General features: G+C 42.8%; 1 protein-coding gene across 14 annotated transcripts in view; it reads left to right on the forward strand.

The window, feature by feature from the left end:
- Positions 1-19,775, forward strand: part of cspg5a (chondroitin sulfate proteoglycan 5a) — a 47,387-nt gene that overhangs the window by 22,483 nt on the left and 5,129 nt on the right. For 3 of the 14 annotated variants that reach the window (XM_031867265.1, XM_031867267.1, XM_031867273.1), the window contains exons 3-5: positions 8,343-8,531; positions 15,900-16,056; positions 18,966-19,022. In XM_031867265.1, coding sequence (XP_031723125.1) covers positions 8,343-8,531; positions 15,900-16,056; positions 18,966-19,022 — 403 coding nt within the window. The remainder of the gene's footprint in view (positions 1-8,342; positions 8,532-15,899; positions 16,057-18,965; positions 19,023-19,775) is intronic. The other 11 variants (XM_031867278.1, XM_031867272.1, XM_031867274.1 and 8 more) reach the window with 7 other exon arrangements.

Genomic DNA, 19,775 nt, shown 5'->3' on the forward strand with positions numbered 1-19,775 from the left:
AGGACCAAAGACAAGGGTGTTTGTGGCAGAATAAGTCCGATGTTGACAGATAAAGAAAGAGGAGGGAAGTAAAAAGAGAGCAAGAAGCTTTCAACAGGAAATAAAAGAGAAACAGAAGAGAGTTAGAGGTGGGGGAGAAACTGAGTGAGAGAATGAGTCAGAACCTTAAGACGCTTGCCAGTATGGAAACGGCCCGGGAGAGCCAGGTCCAGTTTACTGGTGTGTGCGTGTGTGTGTGTGTGTGTGTGTGTGTCCTGCAGCTTGATGTAATTAAGGGAAGCTTTGAGCACCAACTGCAGTTTGTATCCATTTTAGATTTGATCATGGAAACACACTCATGACACATACTTACATATATATACATACACACACACACACACACACGCAGCATTATGTGTGTATTAGGGATCACTTCCAGTTCAAAGAGCTGGAGGTCATGGAATCGGGCCCGAGGTCAAACACACAGATTTACGACTGTAGAGGAGGTTCGAGACAAAAGAGACACACACACACACACACACACACACACACACACACACTGCCTGTTTTTGCCAAAGGTAGTCCTGTCTGACGTATTCAATTGTTGACACGCACATACACTCGCACACATTTGTTTTTGGCAGTGGTCATCTTGCTCAAGAGTAACTCTGGTTCACTACACACACACACACACACACGCACACACACACACACACACTTATGCACACACACACGCGTAAACAAAGAGAGATTCGTCACTTTTTTTATTGATCTTTATGTGGGCGGGGCTAATCTTTATTGAACCAGCTCAGAGAGTATCAGCTCTCTCTGTCTCACTCTTTGTCTGAGTCACTCTAAATGTGTTAACGCTCTTATTTTGTAGAGTTCTGGTCTATTGTCCTGAGCTTAAAGTTTCAGCCTTTACTAGACAACAATTGACAATTACATCATAATTACCTGCCATTTGGATTTGTACATGTATTCATCACAGTATTGTTTATATGGATGTTATTGTAGATCTTTAGGAGAAGAACCGCAGCACAAACCAGAGCCTTTCCTTCACAGAGCTCATGATTTCTATATTGGTCTTGCCAAGAAATGCGGTTGATCGTTACCAGACACAAACGTTGAAGTCTATGTGATTCCATTAGAATCAATAGATTTCAGGTGTAAAGTTTACTGTAAACATTCTGCTGTGATTGACCCCGAAAATATTAGATTTGTCCACCAAACTTCAATCTCATCACCAGATCTGTTTAGACGTTTATTTTTCATAATGTAGTGCATCATCCCTGCGTGCGTCAGTCTTCCTGAGGGCAACGTGAGCATCTTTTTCAGCTTGTATCCTGTATTCCTGGCTGACGGTTGGGGTGACCGTGAAGGTCGGGGCCACTTCTGCATCAGTGGTAATTGGAGTTTGCAGTTTATGGTTTTCGTGAGTGCTCTCCGGGGATGCAGGGGTTTATTTTAATAGGCGCTTGGTCACAGTTGTACCCAGAGATCCACGCTGGGTGCAGTCATTTGCAGTGTTGAAACCAGCCTCTCTTTGTCTATGATAGCACGAAGGTTAGCACTTAGCACAGTCTGACAGCAGAGACCGAGAGCTCTGCAGAAGATTAAATGTGACAAGCAAACAGAAATGTACTGAATTAGGTGGTAATATTTAGCTCACCAGAGATATGAGAATAATTACTTTGGATGGTGTAATGGAGGCTTTTATTGGACCGTATACACCACAGTGTCACGCTCATACAAGACAGCTCTTATTGAAATAGAGGATCATTTGTTTAGAAATGTTTGGTGCAGTTCTCTTCTTGTCTTCCCTCGGTTTAAATCCTGGAAAAATAACTACTTCACAAGACAAAATGTAATGCAGTGTGTTTGAATTGGTCCGATTCTTCTCGTGCCAACTGGAGATCGTCATGTTTTTAAATCCCTTTTCAGTTTTCAAATTGAGGGATTTGGCATTTCTGTCTGATTAAATGGACCCTAAGAATGTTGTGACCCGACTGTTTCAGTCCCGATACCGACACCAATGCCTGGGCTTTGGGTATCAGCCGACACCAAGTACCGCTCAGGTACCAGTGTTAAATGAATAAGCTGTATGGCTCACTGTAGGTAGCATTGCTTTTCTTAGTAAAACAAAATGTAACAAATGAATGATATACATAATTTGTCCGCATGACAAAATACACAGTGCACTAGTAAAATATAATAAGAAAATACAATTTAAATACCTTTAATTTGCTGACTACACTTATAATAAAAGCCTTTTTAGTAATGTGTTTTGATTGTAAAGTCACTCAAAGTTTAGTTCAAGTTCAAGAGTAAAGTTTATGTTCTCATTACCATAAAATAGGATTTTAGAAGCCTAAAACCAATGTTGGTCTGAAACCAATCCAATGCTCTGCACGAACTTCTTGGTAAGACATTTTCTTTCGCTTAGACCCTTTAAAGTAAAGCAAAGCCTCCTCACTACTCTAAGGTATTTGGCTGCATATGGTTATTGTTGTTCAACCAAAGTGTTCCCTTCTTATATTGTTTAATTTTCATAGTTTCAGAAGCCCAATGAACTAAAACGATTGAGGGAAAAGTAAATGTTTCGTCCACTTTGTTAAGGTATTAAACTTCTTCCAGTTTTTAATCCTGGCCTCAGCCTGACCAGTGGTTGTCCTTCCCCTCCCAAAGCCCTCAGCGTAACCAGAACGTTTGCTTTTATTTATCAGAGGAACTCCATGAGGTTTTGTTTCAGCGCCAGGATCAGTAGCAGATGTTTTATTGTCCAAACTCGTGACAGAAACGTAGTTCTCAGAGGCTGCCAGTTGTTCCTTCTCCTGTCCTCTGCTGGCCTTTTATCTCTCTCTGCGTGCTGCACATTTGACTCACTGTTTCCTTCCACTCTCTGCAGTTATTGCATGAGAAAATATGCACTGCTTCAAGGAAGAAATGTTTAATGCAAATGCGGGATTTATGCAAAAGATATTCAGTAAACACCCTGCCGTGCCCTCTCCTGTCAGTCCACATGCAGCTCTTCTAAGTTTGCTCGTTCTCCCGCTAACCTTCCAAAGACCTCGTTGAAATGCATTTATCTCCTCTGCTGGGTCTTCGTCCACACGGTACTTTTGTCAAAAGAAATATATCTAAAACCTGATGAAAATGTGTTCCATGCTGTTTTCATCCTGCATCTGATATTATCATAGCACCAAATGAAGTTTGATATGTTTTCAGTTGAGACAGTAACTGTTTAGATCTTGAACATGTGATCAGTTTACCAAAATAAAGCCGGTCATCCTTGCAGCTGACAGTATTGTCTTGGCAATAGATAAGATACGTAAATGACCAATTAACATAACGTTGATGTATTCACCTTTTTAAGTGTATATGGTGAACTTGTTAGTAAGCAGTTGCTTATTTACACAACAGCTGTTAAAGTCACTCTCCTTTTAGCTCTGCTTTTGGTCTCCACCACCTCCTGGGGGAAATATCTGCCTCTTTAGCTTTAGCGCGTTTTCCTACGAAAGTCCAGCAACATCTAGCATCATTTTGTGCTCGTTACATACATACGGTCTTTCTGCAGGTATGGCTACGAACGCTGTTTGAGATCAGCCTGCCACCAGTTAACTGTCTGTCTGCTGTTTGGTGCTGAGCTGATAGTGTACATGAGATTTAAAGCTTTTTTTTGCTGAAAATCTGCTGTCTGCTGCGCACTAAGGCTGTGGTGACAAAACCTCTGAATGTATTCGATTGAGAAAATGTTATGTAATCTCACTTTAACCCGCGTTATTGACTCCTTGGGTGGAAGCAGATATCAGTATTTTCAGTTTCCAAACATACACATATCACTGCCTGTTCTCTGGTGGCCTATCGCCCTAAACCGACTTACCGGTGTGTCTTAAATTGGCCTTTTCACCAACCCCCTCATCTCCATTACTCTTCATCAAAACCAGCAGGGGGTCTCATTAGAGGGCCACAACCCCACCTGCACCATTGTCACCCTCTGTAAGTAAAATTAAAGACTCCCTCTTCCTCTCTCTGTCTGTCTGCCTCCCCCTTTCTTACCCCAGCGGGCCAGCCTAATCAGGTAAATATTAGAGGATTTATTAGCTCTTTGTCGTGTGGCTCGGGCCGCCCTGATGCTAATTCTGATGTATTCCTGCCGGGCTGCAACAATGCTATAAGTGCGGCTGCGGTGAGCCGCGCCGATGGAGATAATGATGGGTTGGGGAGGAGAAAGAACCCTCTGCGGTGGGACACAATGTGAAGGCCGGTTGGGCACGAGGGAGGTTTTATAGAGGGAAGAGTGGGAAGGAGGGAGGCTGGGCGACACTCTCAGCCAGAGAGGGATCTGTGATTTAAACGTTGAAAAAGAGGTTTGACAGTCGAAGTTATTTCGTCCCCAAAGAGGAGCTTTTTCCAATTTGATTTGTGCAGCTGCTCTGGACGTGAGACTTTTCCAGAGAAGGAAATCCAATCCTAAATATTGTCTTCAAAAATTCAGCCAAGAGCTGTTTCCTCTCGTGTCAGCTTCTCTAACTTTGTTCCAAATCTTAATAGATAAGGCCGGTGTTATTCTGGGTTTTTCTTAGTCTCCGACAAAAAGACCAGAACCAAAAATGCGTCGGCACTGTTTTTACCAAACGTAACTCTTGACTATTTTTAGCTGCAGATTAATAAACATTTGGTGTCCTAACAGCAAAGCTATCTGCAGGAACTTTGACTTTTCAGTTTACAAATCTGCTCATAAAATGTATAACGGGAAGAATGTTGAAAACAAACACATCGGTTGAAAGAAATCTTTTTTTGTGAGCAATAATCTGGAGGAAAAACAATGCCAAGTGGCAGCTAAATGTGCTCGAGTGAGTATTTACTGCAGCAGGATGGTGTATGTTGGATCGACTCAATATAAACTGTGTGTGTGTTGTGACAGTAATGAAGGAACATGTCACCCAGTGCAACGGTGTGGCTCACCGAATAGCTTGTAGCTCTGCTAGAGGCAAAGCTCCATTGATGTTGGTCGGTGCACCTCTTTGGTCCAGACTGAAATATCTCAACCACTATTGGATGGATTGTGATGAAATATTGTACCGACATTCATGGTGCACGGAGGATGAATCCTTTAGTCTTTGGTGATCCCTTGACTTGAGATCTAGCGCCACCAACAGGTCACCATGACCACATCCCTGTCAGCCTCATATAAACTTTATTCATCAAATGACAGCATGCTAACAAGCTAAATTTACATGGTTGAGATAGTAAACATCACATCAGCATATTAGCAATATCATTTTGAGCATGCTGACGCTAGTATTTCGCTCAGTGTAGAGACTGTAGAGCGCAATCAGGTCCAGCCCACACTGGAGGAAAAACAATTCATCATTGTCCATTGACTTTGTACTGCGTGAAGGTGTCTCATTGTCATTTTGTCAGCTAGAAAACAACTGAAAAATACAAATAAGTACCAAAAAACGGAGTCTTTAAGAAAACAAAAGTGAGGCATCAGCATGAAAAATGGGAAAACTGTGGGATTTTTAGTCATCAACTGCTGGTAGACACAGGACGCTTAAATAATCCTTTGAAATGCTAAAATCTGCAGTTTTATCAACTACCTTTTGTTTGCATTTTAGCTCTTGGTTGCCTATTGTGGCGGCAATTGTTCCCCCCTCTTTGTCGGCCGTGGTTTTCACAGTATGTCTCCGCACAAAGCCACTCGCATGGCTGCATAGTTTCTGGACGAGTGGAGCTCTATGGCTTTGAGAGGAATAAAATATATCAGGCTTCGGATGCCCAGGCAACGCTTGTTAGTACAGTTCAGTTAATTTTAGTTTTCTTCTCATTTATTTCTAACTAAAGCCAAACCAGAACATTCTCCTCTGACTACTGTTTTCCTACAGAGAAAATCAGTTGCACTAACTGAAAGCAGAGACATGATTCAGCTGGAGGCGCTCGGCAAAAAAAGTGCAGGAGGGAGGAAAGATGGGGAGGTAAAAGAGCCAGTGAACAAGAAAAGAGATTTTCAAGACGACGAGGCGCGAGAGAGAGAAGAAGGAGGGAGGGAGGAAAGGGAGGCAGAGGGAGTGAAACGGAGGGGAAGAAAAAAAAGAAATGGCAGCTATAGCCACGAAAAAAGCCCGACTGTGTCCCCGTGGACGGCTGAGCGAGGACTTGTGATGGAATGACATGTCGGCGCCGCATCTGCTCTGGGTTTTTTTTTTGCCGCTCAGCTGGGTTGCCATGACGACCAGCACATCCTCGCTCGCTCGGCCTTTTTTATTTATTTTATTCATGCATCCCTTTTGCTTCTCTCTCCCGCTCTCTATTTGCATCTCTCCCCCCCACCCCCCATCTATGCCTTACATAAACCTCTTCTTCTTCTTTGTGCGGGCGCAGAGTTGCTCCCAGGTTGAATGCATTGAAGTCTCCTTGAAAATGTGATATCGGGCATCAACCCTTTCTCTCTCTCTCTCTCTCTCTCTCTCTCTCTCTCTCTCTCTCTCTTTCTCTCTCTCTCTCTCTCTCTCTCTCTCTCTTTTTCTCACATATGCCCACTCTCAAAATGTCTCCCAGCTCGTTGCCAGCGATTTCCCTTCAGCTGGCAGAATGAAAAAGCGTCAAGTATTCAGGAAGGAGATAGGAACCGGGTCGGTGAAAAGGAGGCTGTTTAGCATGTAGGGAGCGTAGCCGGAGCGGCCCGACACCTCCGTTCACTTTACGCTCCCTCGTCGTGTGTGTGTGTGTGTGTGTGTGTGTGTTGGTGCGATGTCCGTGTGGGACAAAGAGAGGGGAGGAGGACAGTTAATTGCTTTGCATTCGTTAATTAAAGCTGTTCTCTTCAGAGCGGCTGTGGTCATTTTGGTTTCATGACCCCTGGGTGCTCTGATGTATATGAAAAATACATGAATAAGAAAACGAACAGCGTTTCCTTCATGCTTGAAAACCTCCCTCTGGCAGTTCTGGATATTTTTACTCTGTTGGTGTTCATCCACTTTAACAGCCCCGTGGTCAAAAGCAACCAAAAGGGGAAAATAGCACAAGACTTTCTTTACCAAACAACACACACAAAAATCCTCTTTGACAAAATGAAAGTATATAATATTGACATGTGGTAAAGATCCTATAATAAGTATAAATATATAGCAGAACAATCTTTTAAAACATTGGAGAATGAGAAATTACATAAATGTAATTATACAGCTTCTGTCACCAAAGAGTTGACTGGAAATAAAATGATTTAGATTAAACCCTATTGGAAAATTATGGAACGTTTTTCCCTAATAACTCTAATTGAGTTTGTTTTTTTAACTTGAACCTTTGTTTATATATGTGTGTGTTAAGAAAAAATGTAACACCGGATCTCAGCAAAGACGAAGATTTTCCGGGGGTGTTAAATTACTCAACATGAATCTAGTATTTCTAATGGAGACACGATCTTCCACTCATGTGACAGTGAAACAGCTTTAAGCTGAAATAGATTTGCCGTTTTGCACGCCAAACGGTCTGCAGGCAAAGCCATCTGCCTTTCTGTCCCCGGGCGGACACCGTACTCTGCCAAACGGCTTCGAAAGGGGGAGCCCGGGACTCAGATGGCGACCTGTGCGTGCGTGCGTACGTGCGTGCGTGCGTGCGTGCTTGCGTGCGTGCGTGCGTGCGTGCGTGCGTGCGTGCGTGCGTGCGTGCGTGCGTGCGTGCGTGTCCACATATGTGCCCGTAATTTACATCCACACATGGGACGCACATATGCATTGTGTAAGATCTTATGAGTGCAAATGTCTTTTATGATGATGTTTGACAGAGTGTGTGTATTGCTGAAAAAGGGCCCCCGGGCTCTTTTTCATTTTAACTTTCTATTCTCAGACAGACACACAAAATGATACTGTCCCCTTTGAATAAAGCAGCCTGCAAAAACCTGAAAGCGACTCTTCCATCCTGCTAACACGCCTGCGGTCGATTACTTCACAATAGCACTTATGTAACATGTTGTGCAGTTTTTAGAGCTATTTTTGCCGACTGCACACCAAAGCAACTTCGATATAATCAGGAGCAGAGAGGAAATCCTGAATGTTCACAAACATGCGGAGGGGTGCTCGAAGCCAACATGCCTGTTAAATGATACTTAAAAGACAAATATATGGATGTTGCCAAGCAACGAACGTGGAAACTGACACACAATTCACTGAGTCCGAGCATTTTGTGGGATCACTAAGATGTGGTTTTATCCAACTAACCATTTCCTCTTTTGTTCTTTTTTATTTCCCACCTCTCATCTTTCCATCCTCTCTGATTCCTCTCAAAACGTTCCCTCTGTCATCTACCATTTTCCCATCTTCTCCTCTTCTTCTTCTTCTCTCTTTCCGTCTCTCTGTCAGATGTAACGTCCAGGATTACATCTGGCACAAGGGTGCGCGCTGCGAGTCGGTGGTGACCGAGTTCCAGGTGATGTGTCTGGCCGTGGGCGCCTCGGCTCTGGTGGTCCTGCTGCTCTTCATGATCGTTGTCTGCTTCGCCAAGAAGCTCCACGTGCTCAAGACGGAGAACAAGAAGCTGCGCAAGCGCAGGTGAGTCTGAGCTGAGGGATAAAAAACTGGAAGTTCTTCATCTTCCCTTATTTAATTGGAGGAGTGTCTCATTTAAAGGAAGCTTTATTCACTCCCGTTCACACAGAAAAAGAAAATATGTGGGTATTTTGTTATATTTTGGGGGATAAACTTTAGGCTCATACTCCCTAGATTTATATTTAGTAATCCTAACAAGATCGTAGAGAAAAAGAAAGATGTAATATCTTTCTTCCCCATAAAGTAGCACGTTTTAATGAAGAAATACACAAACACAAGTGAAACTCCATCTGTCAAGATCTCCTCTTAGTGTGCACGACGTGTCCCGCAGGCTCAGTGGATTCATTTGTCTCAGTTTAAAAGATCAATCAAACAAAAATAAAAAAGTAAAATATTTAGTGCCTTGCTCAAGGGCATCCTGGCTCAGCAGATTTATTATCCTTCGCCCAGCAGACGCTTGAGTCTCGGCTGCGGTACATTACTCCCTCAATATTAGATCGAAGGAGAAAGTTTTGTTTCTGAGGCCGGTGCCGCTGCCTCTGGGCCAAACGGCTGCCCCGAGTTGTGTTGAGAGTTCAAGTTTAGAGAATGACAGAGACAGACCGGTTGATAAAGATATAGATAAAGATACAAAGATACAGAGGCACAGGGGCCAGAAGATATAATAAGGGAAAAAATAAGGCTAAAGCAGACAAACCAACAGGTTTAAACACTCACAGATATTCAGTCAATATGTCTATAAATAAGTCTCAGAGACGGGAAATAGTCCCACTATTATTACGTCACATGCTTAAACTGTGATTTCACAATACTGAATTGTATTGTGAAATCAAATATCACACAGGAAATTTGAGTCTGCAAGGCTAACTATAGCTATAGCTATAAATATACTGTAATTCTACAACTGCATACTGCTATAATAATCTGATGGGTATTTTACTGTAAAATCACAGTTCGGTGCAGTACTACTACAGCAACATACTGCTATATCACAGTCATTTGATGTGATGCCTGACTGTGGCATTTTACAATGACAGATCTGCATGAGGCAGTGGGCCTAGTGGGTAGAAAACAAATCAATGTTTGTTACTGTGAAAGACCTCTTGGACCAACATGGCTTCTTCCTCCTCTTCTTCCTCCTCTTGTTATTCTTTGGAAGGGTTGAGATTTGAAGAGAAAAACAATGCTGTGGATGGCTGCCAGACTCTTGTTGTGGAGAGTCCATCTTTTCTCGCTCTGACACACTGAAGATTTAAATTTCTCTCTAAAGTTAAGATACCAACTGCCAGAATTAGAAGTATAGAGCCTGAGGGATACATCAGCAATTCTGCAGAGGGGAAAGTATTCAGTAGTTTACAAGCAAAAAGCAATCAACCTAATTTAAATATTTTCTTTTATTGGGAGTCACTGATCTACAGCATCTCAGTTTGGTTTGTTCTCTATTTATTAGAGAGCAGTTGTCTTACAAATATTCCCAAAAGCAGTTTTGAATTCTGTGTTTATATGTGTGAAGACTAGGTAAAAGGTAAAAGGTATGCTACAACGTGGAACGCTGTTATGAATGACACTGGTGGTCGTTAAATGAACTGCAGTCAGCAATAGTGTGCTTACTTTCCTTTATTTTATTTGGACTGTTGGCTCCATGACACTAACTAGCTTACCGTTCGCAAATTACTTAATCATGTTGCGTTACGAAGCAACGTGCTGTAGCTAAGTGGCTACGCTACAGCTAGCTGGCTAACCTTAGCTTAGGTGAAAGTTAGGAGCTGAAGAGAGGCATAAACACACACTACCGTCCCGAGTCCTTCAAATAGTTATGCTATAGGCAACCGAGAAAGTCTCACTTTTTAAGTCACGTTACAATCTGTTAACGCGATCCAAAAATGAATGGATATAAATTGTCACCTTTAGAGTCCAGTTGAAACAGTAGTAAGTGTATTTATAGCTTCAGCTACAGAACATGATCATTGATGGATGTATGTCATGATTTTATTGGTTTAAATCGGTTGGTACTAGCTTCTGTAAGCACATTTCATATTTTGTTTTACAGAAAGAAAAGATACAAATGTTTTGCACACAATATAAACGAGAATGTGATCTATGTGTTAAAAAAGCCTTTTTTTCATTTTGTCTCGACAACACTTTTTCTAAAATGTCAGGAGCTCACAGCTGAGCATTATTTCATAAACAGAGGACGCCTGAGATTTGGAGAGACATTAAACAAGAAAGGCAGGATGAGTGAACACCAGCATGGGTCCTCCACAGGAGCAGAGAAACACGAGTCCTCGGTGCCCTGAACAAAGCAATTATTTTCCACATCAACAACTTCTTTCCACAGTTACACTTTCAGACAAGACATATGATAGAGATGGAACCTGTTACCTATCAGCTGAGACATATTTGTGTGCACCAGTTTTGTAGCCATCACATAAAGCAAAGGCTAAAGAAACGACAAAGAAGAGAGATAGAAACTGTCTGAGGGAGGAAGAGGGGAGAGGATTGATCTGCTGCAAATAGGAGGCGAACAAGTGAGGAAGACAATGGAGAAATGCAGGAGGAGACGAGGAAGGAGGGAGGGGGCGGCGGCGTGGAGAGCTGATGGCGAGCAGCCGGCAGAAAACCAGATGACAGAACAGATGAGAGGAGAGGAAGAAGCCGGTGTACACTCTCAGGAAAAAGAGGCTCCGTGTGAAGGACCAGGAAATGGTTCTGTAGAGACGTTTTAGATGCATTAAAGGTAATTATTGTTTAGGACACACAGGACCTTTAAAGGGCTCTAAATCCCTTCTAGCCAATGTTTCTCATACCACAAACCAACATGGTTCAGATGAATCCTCAAACAAAGTAGGAAATCATATATTTTCTCTCTACCTTCACTTTAGAGTCTTAATATTAGGAGTTCGGTGAACAGTGGTTCTCTGCATGGGAGTTCAGGATGACCCAAGAGAAGGAGTCTCCACCTCATCTCAAGTCATTGTTTTGGTGTTTTTGAGGCACGTAAATCTGCAGAAAGATTGTCTAATATGTTTAAAAGTACACGGAGGTGGCACACACATCATTTAATGAGTTCAAGGAGATACCTGTAGCTTCACATGTTATTAGCCTTCCTTTGCTCTCTGCCACCTTCTTCTACTTTTGATCTGATCGACATCCAATTGGAACTTAATCTTTTTGCATTATTACAGTTTCGAATACAAATAATCACATCTGACTTTTAGGGCTCGAAAATGCACCTACAGTAAATGATGATAGAAGGTGGAGATATTGTGCAGTGGAAAATGTGGAGCTGGAAAACTCCAGAACGCAATTTTCTTTGTTTTTCCTAATAAAATATTAAAATAATATTCATCCCTCAGGCCTCATTTTAAGATTAAAGAACCTCATGAATGACGATTGGCAAGGCATTGCTTTGCCGGTGCCCGTGTTTTAGTGCTGGTCTCCCTAGCAACAGCGCTGTCGCGGATGAGCAGCAGCCCCGGCGATAGAGCGTCCTCGGATGCAAAATGTCAACGGAAGGACCGAATTCTAGATCCCACCCACCACGGGGACTACTTTTACCTCCACGGGGAAGGTTATCATGCTAGCCACGGTGGAGGAGATTACGGATAGGGATGAGGATGAGGAGGATGGCGAGGAGGAAGAGCGGTGCAGTCAGTAGCAGCCTAGCGAGCAGATATTTGAGGAGAAAAGGGTGATGTCATTGGTTCTCTGGATCCAGCTGAAAGTAGGGCAGTCTGAACAGGAGGGGGGGAGGGAGGGAGGGAGGGAGGGAGAAACAGGGGGAGGTGGAGTTGACCTACATACAGCTGTGCGACCTGAGGGGTGTGTGTGTGTGTGTGTGTGTGTTTGTGTGTGTGTGTGTGTGTGTGTGTGTGTGTGGCGGCAGGGTGCAGCATGAAAGAGAAAACACAGCCTCATCAAGTGGTCGGCTAAAAGAAATCGAAGAGGAGAAAGTAGGAGGAGGGTGACAGATGAGAGGGGTAAAAAAAAAGGAGGGCAGGATGAAACAGGGGAGGAGGGGAGAGGGAGGGAGAAACTGTTGCAGGAGAGGAGAGAGGGGAAGAGAAAGTGAAAGAAAAAAAGAGAGAAAGAGGAATAAGAGGGTCGTTACAGAGGAACAAATCTCAGCATGACACATTCAGAGGAGTGTGTGTGTATGTGTGTGTGTGTGTGTGTGTGTGTGTGTGTGTGTGTGTGTGTGTGTCTGCTGACAGGGCTGATGAATACATAAGACTCCCACACTCCCCCATCTGCTGCGTTTAATGGCAGTCGCAGTGTTTCTCTGCCGCAGTCGAGATCAGACCCAACATCCTGGTCAAAGAGAGAGAGAGAGAGAAGAAAAGAAATGGCGTCTTTGTTGTGAGACGATTCAGAATCTGTTTCATCGCCGGCTCCATCTGTCTGTTAATGTAAAGACATGAATCTGTTTTAGGTAAATGTTCGGTATGTCCGTTTCACACAAAGTGTTTATTTTAATCTAACGCCCCTACTGACGTTTTCTGTTGTGACATCGCTGTCCAGGTTTAGACACAAATAACATGGTTATGTTTTTCAGGTTACAATAAGTACTCAGTTAAGATTGTAAAAAACATTGTGGTTTGGGCGAGTACTTCATTAAGGTTAGGGGAACATACTTTAATAACCGTGCTGTCGAGATGAAATGAAAAATGCCTTTTTAACCCTTTTAGGTCACAAATTGGTCATTCTGTGCACCTATTTAACAGTATTTGCAAAAATAATTATCAGTTTCTTTGTATTTTCATATTAATATCCAATCATCTTTTCATCTTATCAAACAAAATATAAAGTGTTCTTTTGTAAGCTGGTACAAACCACTTTCAACCAATAACTTCCTGATATTCATCAATCAATCTTTTAGAACTAGAACTAGAGATTGAGACCATAAACTCATGTTTACAATGTTTACTGAGGTAATAAATCAAGAGAGAAGTAGAGTCATTTTCTCATAGACTTCTATACAACCAGAGGAGTCGCCCCCTGGTGGCCACTAGAGAGAAGTTTTAAAACACTTCAGCGTTGGCTTCACTCGGCAGAAGCGGATGTTTGTTAGTAGCTGGTATCGGTCGAGGCGGTTGGCTGCCCACGTACAGTCCGGTTCAGTTCGAGGTTTCTTCCTGTTGAAGGTTGAGTTTTTCTTTGCCACCTTCGTTCACGGGGGAATGTTTTGTCTCTGTAAATCAAAGAGTACGATCTAGACCTGCTCCATATGAAACACATAATAAGATAACTTCTGTTGTGAGTTGGTGCCCTGTATGAAAAATAAACAATTTGAAAATGAGAGTGAGGAGTCCAAAGCTGATGTATGGTGCTCAACATTGAGATCACAAGTGTCGATGGGAGAACATGATCTCTGTCTCTCGTCGTTACATCGTCTTTGGTTGTCCTGTCACGACGTTCATGAAATATAAATATGGACGCTTGCGTCAAGATCAGAGAGACAGTCTTTTGGTTTTTTTTGGCAGGAAGTAGATCGCGGCCTCTTTAACTATGGATATGGCGGGGGAGTGAAGAGAGGCAGAGACACAGCGAGACGTTTGAGTAAAGGTTTGAGTGCCGGGCGAACGACAGACGTTTCATCCATGAGAAGGAAGATTTGAGAGAGAGAGAGAGAGAGAGGAGACAAAACTGTGACGTTCTTGTCAAAGTTATTGTTTCATTCGGTCCCCGAGACAAACATCTCTTCCCTTCAACAAGTCAGAGACGAAGAAGAAGAAGAAAGAGGGAGATATTCAAAGAGTTCAGTCTAACTCAGTCAAAGGGGAACTCCCAAAGTTTACCGCTTCTCTGAGGAGATGAGAGGAAAGTCTGCGTCTGTTTTAAAATAGTACAAGTAGTTTCTCGCCTAGTGGATGTGATTATTATCCTTTTATTTTATGGACTGTGTTTGTAAGGAACCTTAAAGGATGGATCGATAAGTCAGATAAGTTGCTATTTGGTATCCATTTATCTTAAAGCCAAACTTAAAGAAATAGTTTGCTATGGTTGGAAAAATATCTGGGTGGCAATTAAAATGTGCAACACTAAACAAACAGGAAAAGACACAACATACTCATAAATCATGCACAAATTCTCAGTTGATATTAAGTGGAAAACAAGGCAAAGGTGTGCAATACAAAAATTAATACATTGCAGAGTTGGAGAGATTTTTTTTCTGCCAAATTTTTGTGTTTTAACGTCATCTGGTTGAGCGTTCCATAAACCAAAAATGCTTAAAAGCGGTGGATGTTTTTGTGTGTGCAGATGGCAAAATAGTATCACATATTATTCTTGTTCTGTGCATATATGATAAGAGACATTTTCTCAATAATCTGTCAACACTGTGAGGTTTAAGAGGAAAGTGTGGGGTTAGTTTGTTTGCAACAATCTAAAAATTAACATGATCATTTGCATCAATATCATCAGCCGAGCGAACAAGAATCAAGACCTGTGTGTTGTTAAAAATAGAAATAGAGTCAGTTTTTGTCTCCCTGTTACAACAATAGTGGGTCAAATGTGAGTCAAAGTTTAGCCTCTATGACTCGATTGAGGACCGGGTAACCTAAATCTGATGGTCGTTTTATTCTCAGTATGTTGCATCACAGATACGATGTTTTGTTTTTTTACTTCTATAACTAATGCTGCTTTCTTGCTTTTTTCTCCCCCCCCCCCCCCTCCTTTCTTTATTTTTTCCTTCTGTCTGTCTTTTCGTCAATAATGTAATATTTTCCCCTAAATCTGTCCTTTCTCTTGCCCTGCTTGTCCTCTCTTTTCTCCTTTTTTTGGTTCCATTTTGTTTCACCGTCTCCCCACTTGTCTGTTTTCGTCTCTTCGTCTTTTCTCTTGTTGGATTTTTTTGCGCGACTGTCTTTTCTCCACCTCTCACCTTGTGAATCACCTCCTGTAAATGTCATGTACGTCTCTTCTTCCTCCTTTTCTTTTCCTCCTCTTGGATTCTTTTCAAATCCTCAAACTGTCTTGCACTCTTATTATCTGGACTCTCTTTACCCTCCTCTTTTCTTCCCTTGGCTTGTCTCTTTTCTTATCCAATCCCCTGTTTTCCATCTTCTTTGTCTCGCTCTCCTTAATGCCCTTTATTCTTCTTATCTTACATTTTCATCTCCAACCTCCTTCCTTCTCTCTAAATTTCCAAACATCTCTCTTTTTCTTAAATTCTCCACATTTCTTTCCTTTTTTTCCGACCTCTTCAAACTCTCCTCTTTCTCCTCCTCCGTTCTCCCACAATCTCTTTCTTCAAACTCTTTTTCCCCACATCATTTTGTATTCTCCTCCACCTTTCACCCATCTTCGTCTCCACATCCCCTCCTCCCCCGTTCCCCACTATCACCTCCCCCTCCATCCTCCGACACCCAGCAGTAAGTACCGGCCTTCATCGGAGCAGCACAATGATAATTTCTCGCTGTCCACCATCGCTGAGGGCTCCCACCCAAATGTAAGGAAACTGTGCGACACCCCTCCTAACGTCCCTCATGCCCGTGCATTGGCTTACTATGATAACATTATCTGTCAGGTAACGTGGTTCTCGCCTCTCTCTCTCACCCCTTTTTTCTGCATCTCCCCCTGCAAACCCTGCCCGGTGCCCCCTGACTCCCCCTCCTAATGCATGGGCATGAGTATTCTCAGATACTCCGAGGTGTGCAACGCTAAGGAGACGGGGGAGGGTGGGCGGGTCGAATTGCGACCAAGGATGGCGGGAGTTTTCTCGAGTGCCGAATGCGAATCCACAACTACAGGATGCACAAAGAAGAATATTTTAGACATTTTGATTGTGTTTTTTATACCATCATAGAACTTTTTAAATCCATGGATCTTGAAATATTTTCATTCTTATGTATTATATTAGGATAGTACCAACAGGGTACTAACACAGTCATTGTTAGACGTTAAATTGCCCCCTGAAACCGTGCAGACTGAGCGTTCATGGACGGTTCTCACAGTGAAGCTAACAAACCGTCCTGGTGAGAGAAAAACTCCCACAATCCTTCGCTGCGACCCCTCCCCACCCCGTCTCTTTCTAACCTGCTCTCTCTCTCTGATCACCTCTTGCATCGGTGTGTCATGGCCTTCCTGCTCTGTCGCTGACATGCGCCTCCCCGGTGGTCATGTCAGCCGCTGCAGCTGCGCTTCGCTATTTGTTTGCAAATCTGTACTTATGACTAAATGTCTGCTTTACTTGTTTATCCTGAAAATGGGTGGGGGGGGGAGGTGGGAGGAACTGGACGAACATGATTCATTCTGTTTGTTTGCTTCTGGGGGGGAAGGATGGGTGCCACAAACAGGTAAGCTAAAGGTGTGGGACATTTGTGTGAAATGGTCGGGGTTATCAGGATAAACATCTGAGATGCAACACCCCACCCCCCACCCCCCCTGTGGCGGCCTGCAGGTGGCAGCAGAGAGCCGACAGGTGCCTCACTAACTGAAGCATGGGTAGCTAGTAGCGGCTATGCTATCGTTGTAGCAGCATGGGTAGTTCTAGTGCTACAACTGAGGTCGAGTTTTGTTTTTGATTTGTTTTCCAGTATTTTTAGGATGTGGTACCACCCTCTAACAACTCCATCAGTAGTTCTGTTCACTTGTGACGCTACAGCACCTAGTCGTTTCTCTGTAACTCTCATTTTATTTCATGCTAGCTCAACAGTTTTAGACATTTTCATTTATTTTAGAGGTCTCACCCACTCATTGTAACCACTACCAAATACCATTTCACTACTCTGAGAGACAAGACATCCCAAGAGTCATTTAAAACAAAAACAACATCCATCTTCACCTCCTAACAATATCTAAAAAATAAAAGTCAACTTCCTAACTCAACACCACCTGTCACAACCCCCCCAAAAAAAAATCCCGACTCATCCACTGGACTGAATAGTAATTGTAAATACTTTTGGTTTGTTTCAGCACACTTAAAGGTGCTCTGGTGAAGTCAAGCACGCGGGATGCACATCTGATTAACCGTTGGTGGCAGTAATGTGCCAAGAAACGTAGCAATGCGGCAGAAAAGGCAGAGAAGAAGCCGGCAAGCTTGCAAACAATGTAGCTTTGCAAATGTTTTATGAGGAAGGAAATACACTCAGTGTGTTTGTTGGGTATCAAGTACACACTCTGTGAATGAGAACTTAAGTTAGTTTGTTACACGAAAACTGCACCGGGTACCTTTAACTAACAAACAGGGTTGGGTTCTGATACCAGGTTGTATTTTGGATCTGGTTTCAGTTTTTCAAAATCTACTAAGCAATGTACAGAACATTAGTGTAGCTGTGTGCTCATTTCTAACTTTCAGCGGTCCTATAGTATATACGATATACATATTAGCCGTAACCGGTTGACATTGATTCCTTGTGTAACTTTTTAAAATATAAAAATGAAATTCGGCTTTTGTCTTCTTTATTTACCGATGTGTTGTGTCTGGCGCACCACTCTGCATCTCCTGTTGTCACATACATTTCTGTAATCTAAATTCTCTAATTGGCTAATATTTAGAGCCTTATAGAGAAGAATCTGGGCCTCCAGCATCCGGAGCAAGTGGTCCATGAAAAATAAGGTGTTTGTTTACCGATCTGAAGTGTTTCCACTTTTCTAAAGACGACAACGTTAGCGATTAACGATCTTACAACAAATGTTGAAAGCTAAACCTAAATAGATTGGAGAAGGGATTCCAATTTGATAAGCAGATTGACTCAAATTGGACAAAATGGTATCAAACCCCAACCCTAGTGATGAATTAGTTAAGACAGTCAGAGGAAAGACATCACTTTGGGGTAAACTCTTTGTTACACGTTATAAAACAAACAGAATGAAAGATTTTCGACTACTATTCAGCCCGGGTTTACTTTTCTAATACATGTTCAAACCACCTACAAAACTCACTGTAGACATGCAGTAGGTTTCCCCAAACCAAAAACCATACCAACTCCCGTTCCCCCCTAAAAAAACACACCCACCAATAAATCAAAATAACCTCAATTCCCTTCCAAACTAATAGCCCAGTGTGTGTGTCAAGACGGTGGTGAACCTCATCCAGAATTATCCACACCTGTATTTACTGTGCTAATACGGAATACCAGCACCAGAGAGTCTGTGTTTGAGCAGAGTCGGTGTCCACATTCAGAGAGACTGTAGCCAGCTGGGAATATCAGCTGACGTCTGAGAGGAAGTCTAGTTTGGTCTCCAACACTCGATCTCTCTCTTGTCTATTTTATCTGTCTGCTTCTACCTCTTTCTGTCCGCCTCCTCTTTCTCGCTAAATTCTCCGTATCGTCTCCCACTTCGATCTCTGTCCTCGTCCTCGCTCTCTCTCTCTCTCTCCCCCCCCCCTCTCTCTCTCTCTCTCTCTCTCTCTCTCTCTGTCCTGTCTTTCTCTGAGGATGCCTTGTATGGTTTTGAGGAGTATAACCCTTTGCCCCATCCCCCTCCCCTCAGAAAACCATGAGCAGATACACCTGGGAGTGTAAGACCAAAGAGGAGTCCGACTGCGAGGTAAGACCAAATCCCAAATGTCAGATAGTCCCGCCCCCTCCTTCCCCCTTCTCTCACCTACCCAAACAGCTCTCTCATTGTTACTGTGGCCCTGTCAATCACCCTCTCTCAACTCTCAGTGGACCCATCTGAGTCGTACCCCCTCCCACCAAAATAAATAAATAAAAAGTCAGGAAAACATGATAAGAGACAGATCCACACACTCGCAGGTTTACCAACACCTTCAGTGAACATATAGAAAGAGAGTAAACTATGAGCACCAGTTAAAGCTACAGTCGGTAATCTATCATCTATCATATTTTCTCAAACTGTCACTATATCCTCACAGTGGTACATGAGACTGAAAATCTGTGAAAAGATATCGTTGTCGACGTTCTTCTGCCTCATTTCAGTGCTTTAGTACCGCCCCTGAAGAAAAACTCTTCTGAACTCTAATCAAAATAGGCATCTAATCACATATGGATCAATACTGCATCACTTATTTCTCGGCCTGAAATGTTTTCAGAAACATAAATGTAGCCGTGAAATGAGAAAGGTTGCTCAAGTCGGTGGGCGTCGCTTTGTTTTGGCTCGACTCTTTTCAACAGTTCACCAAAATATGTTTCTGAAAACACTTGAGCCAAGAAACAGGCCACAGAAACAGAGTCTTGATTCATGTTCGATCGGGGCTGCCGAGTTTGGCAGTTTGATTGGAGTTCATGAGCTCCCCAAGCATTGATTGACAGCTGCGTCGGAGACTTCTCAACTATGATT

Source organism: Anarrhichthys ocellatus, unplaced genomic scaffold (assembly GCF_004355925.1).
Source record: "Anarrhichthys ocellatus isolate YVR2014 unplaced genomic scaffold, GSC_Weel_1.0 scaffold39, whole genome shotgun sequence".
NCBI classification, from domain to species: Eukaryota; Metazoa; Chordata; class Actinopteri; order Perciformes; family Anarhichadidae; genus Anarrhichthys; species Anarrhichthys ocellatus.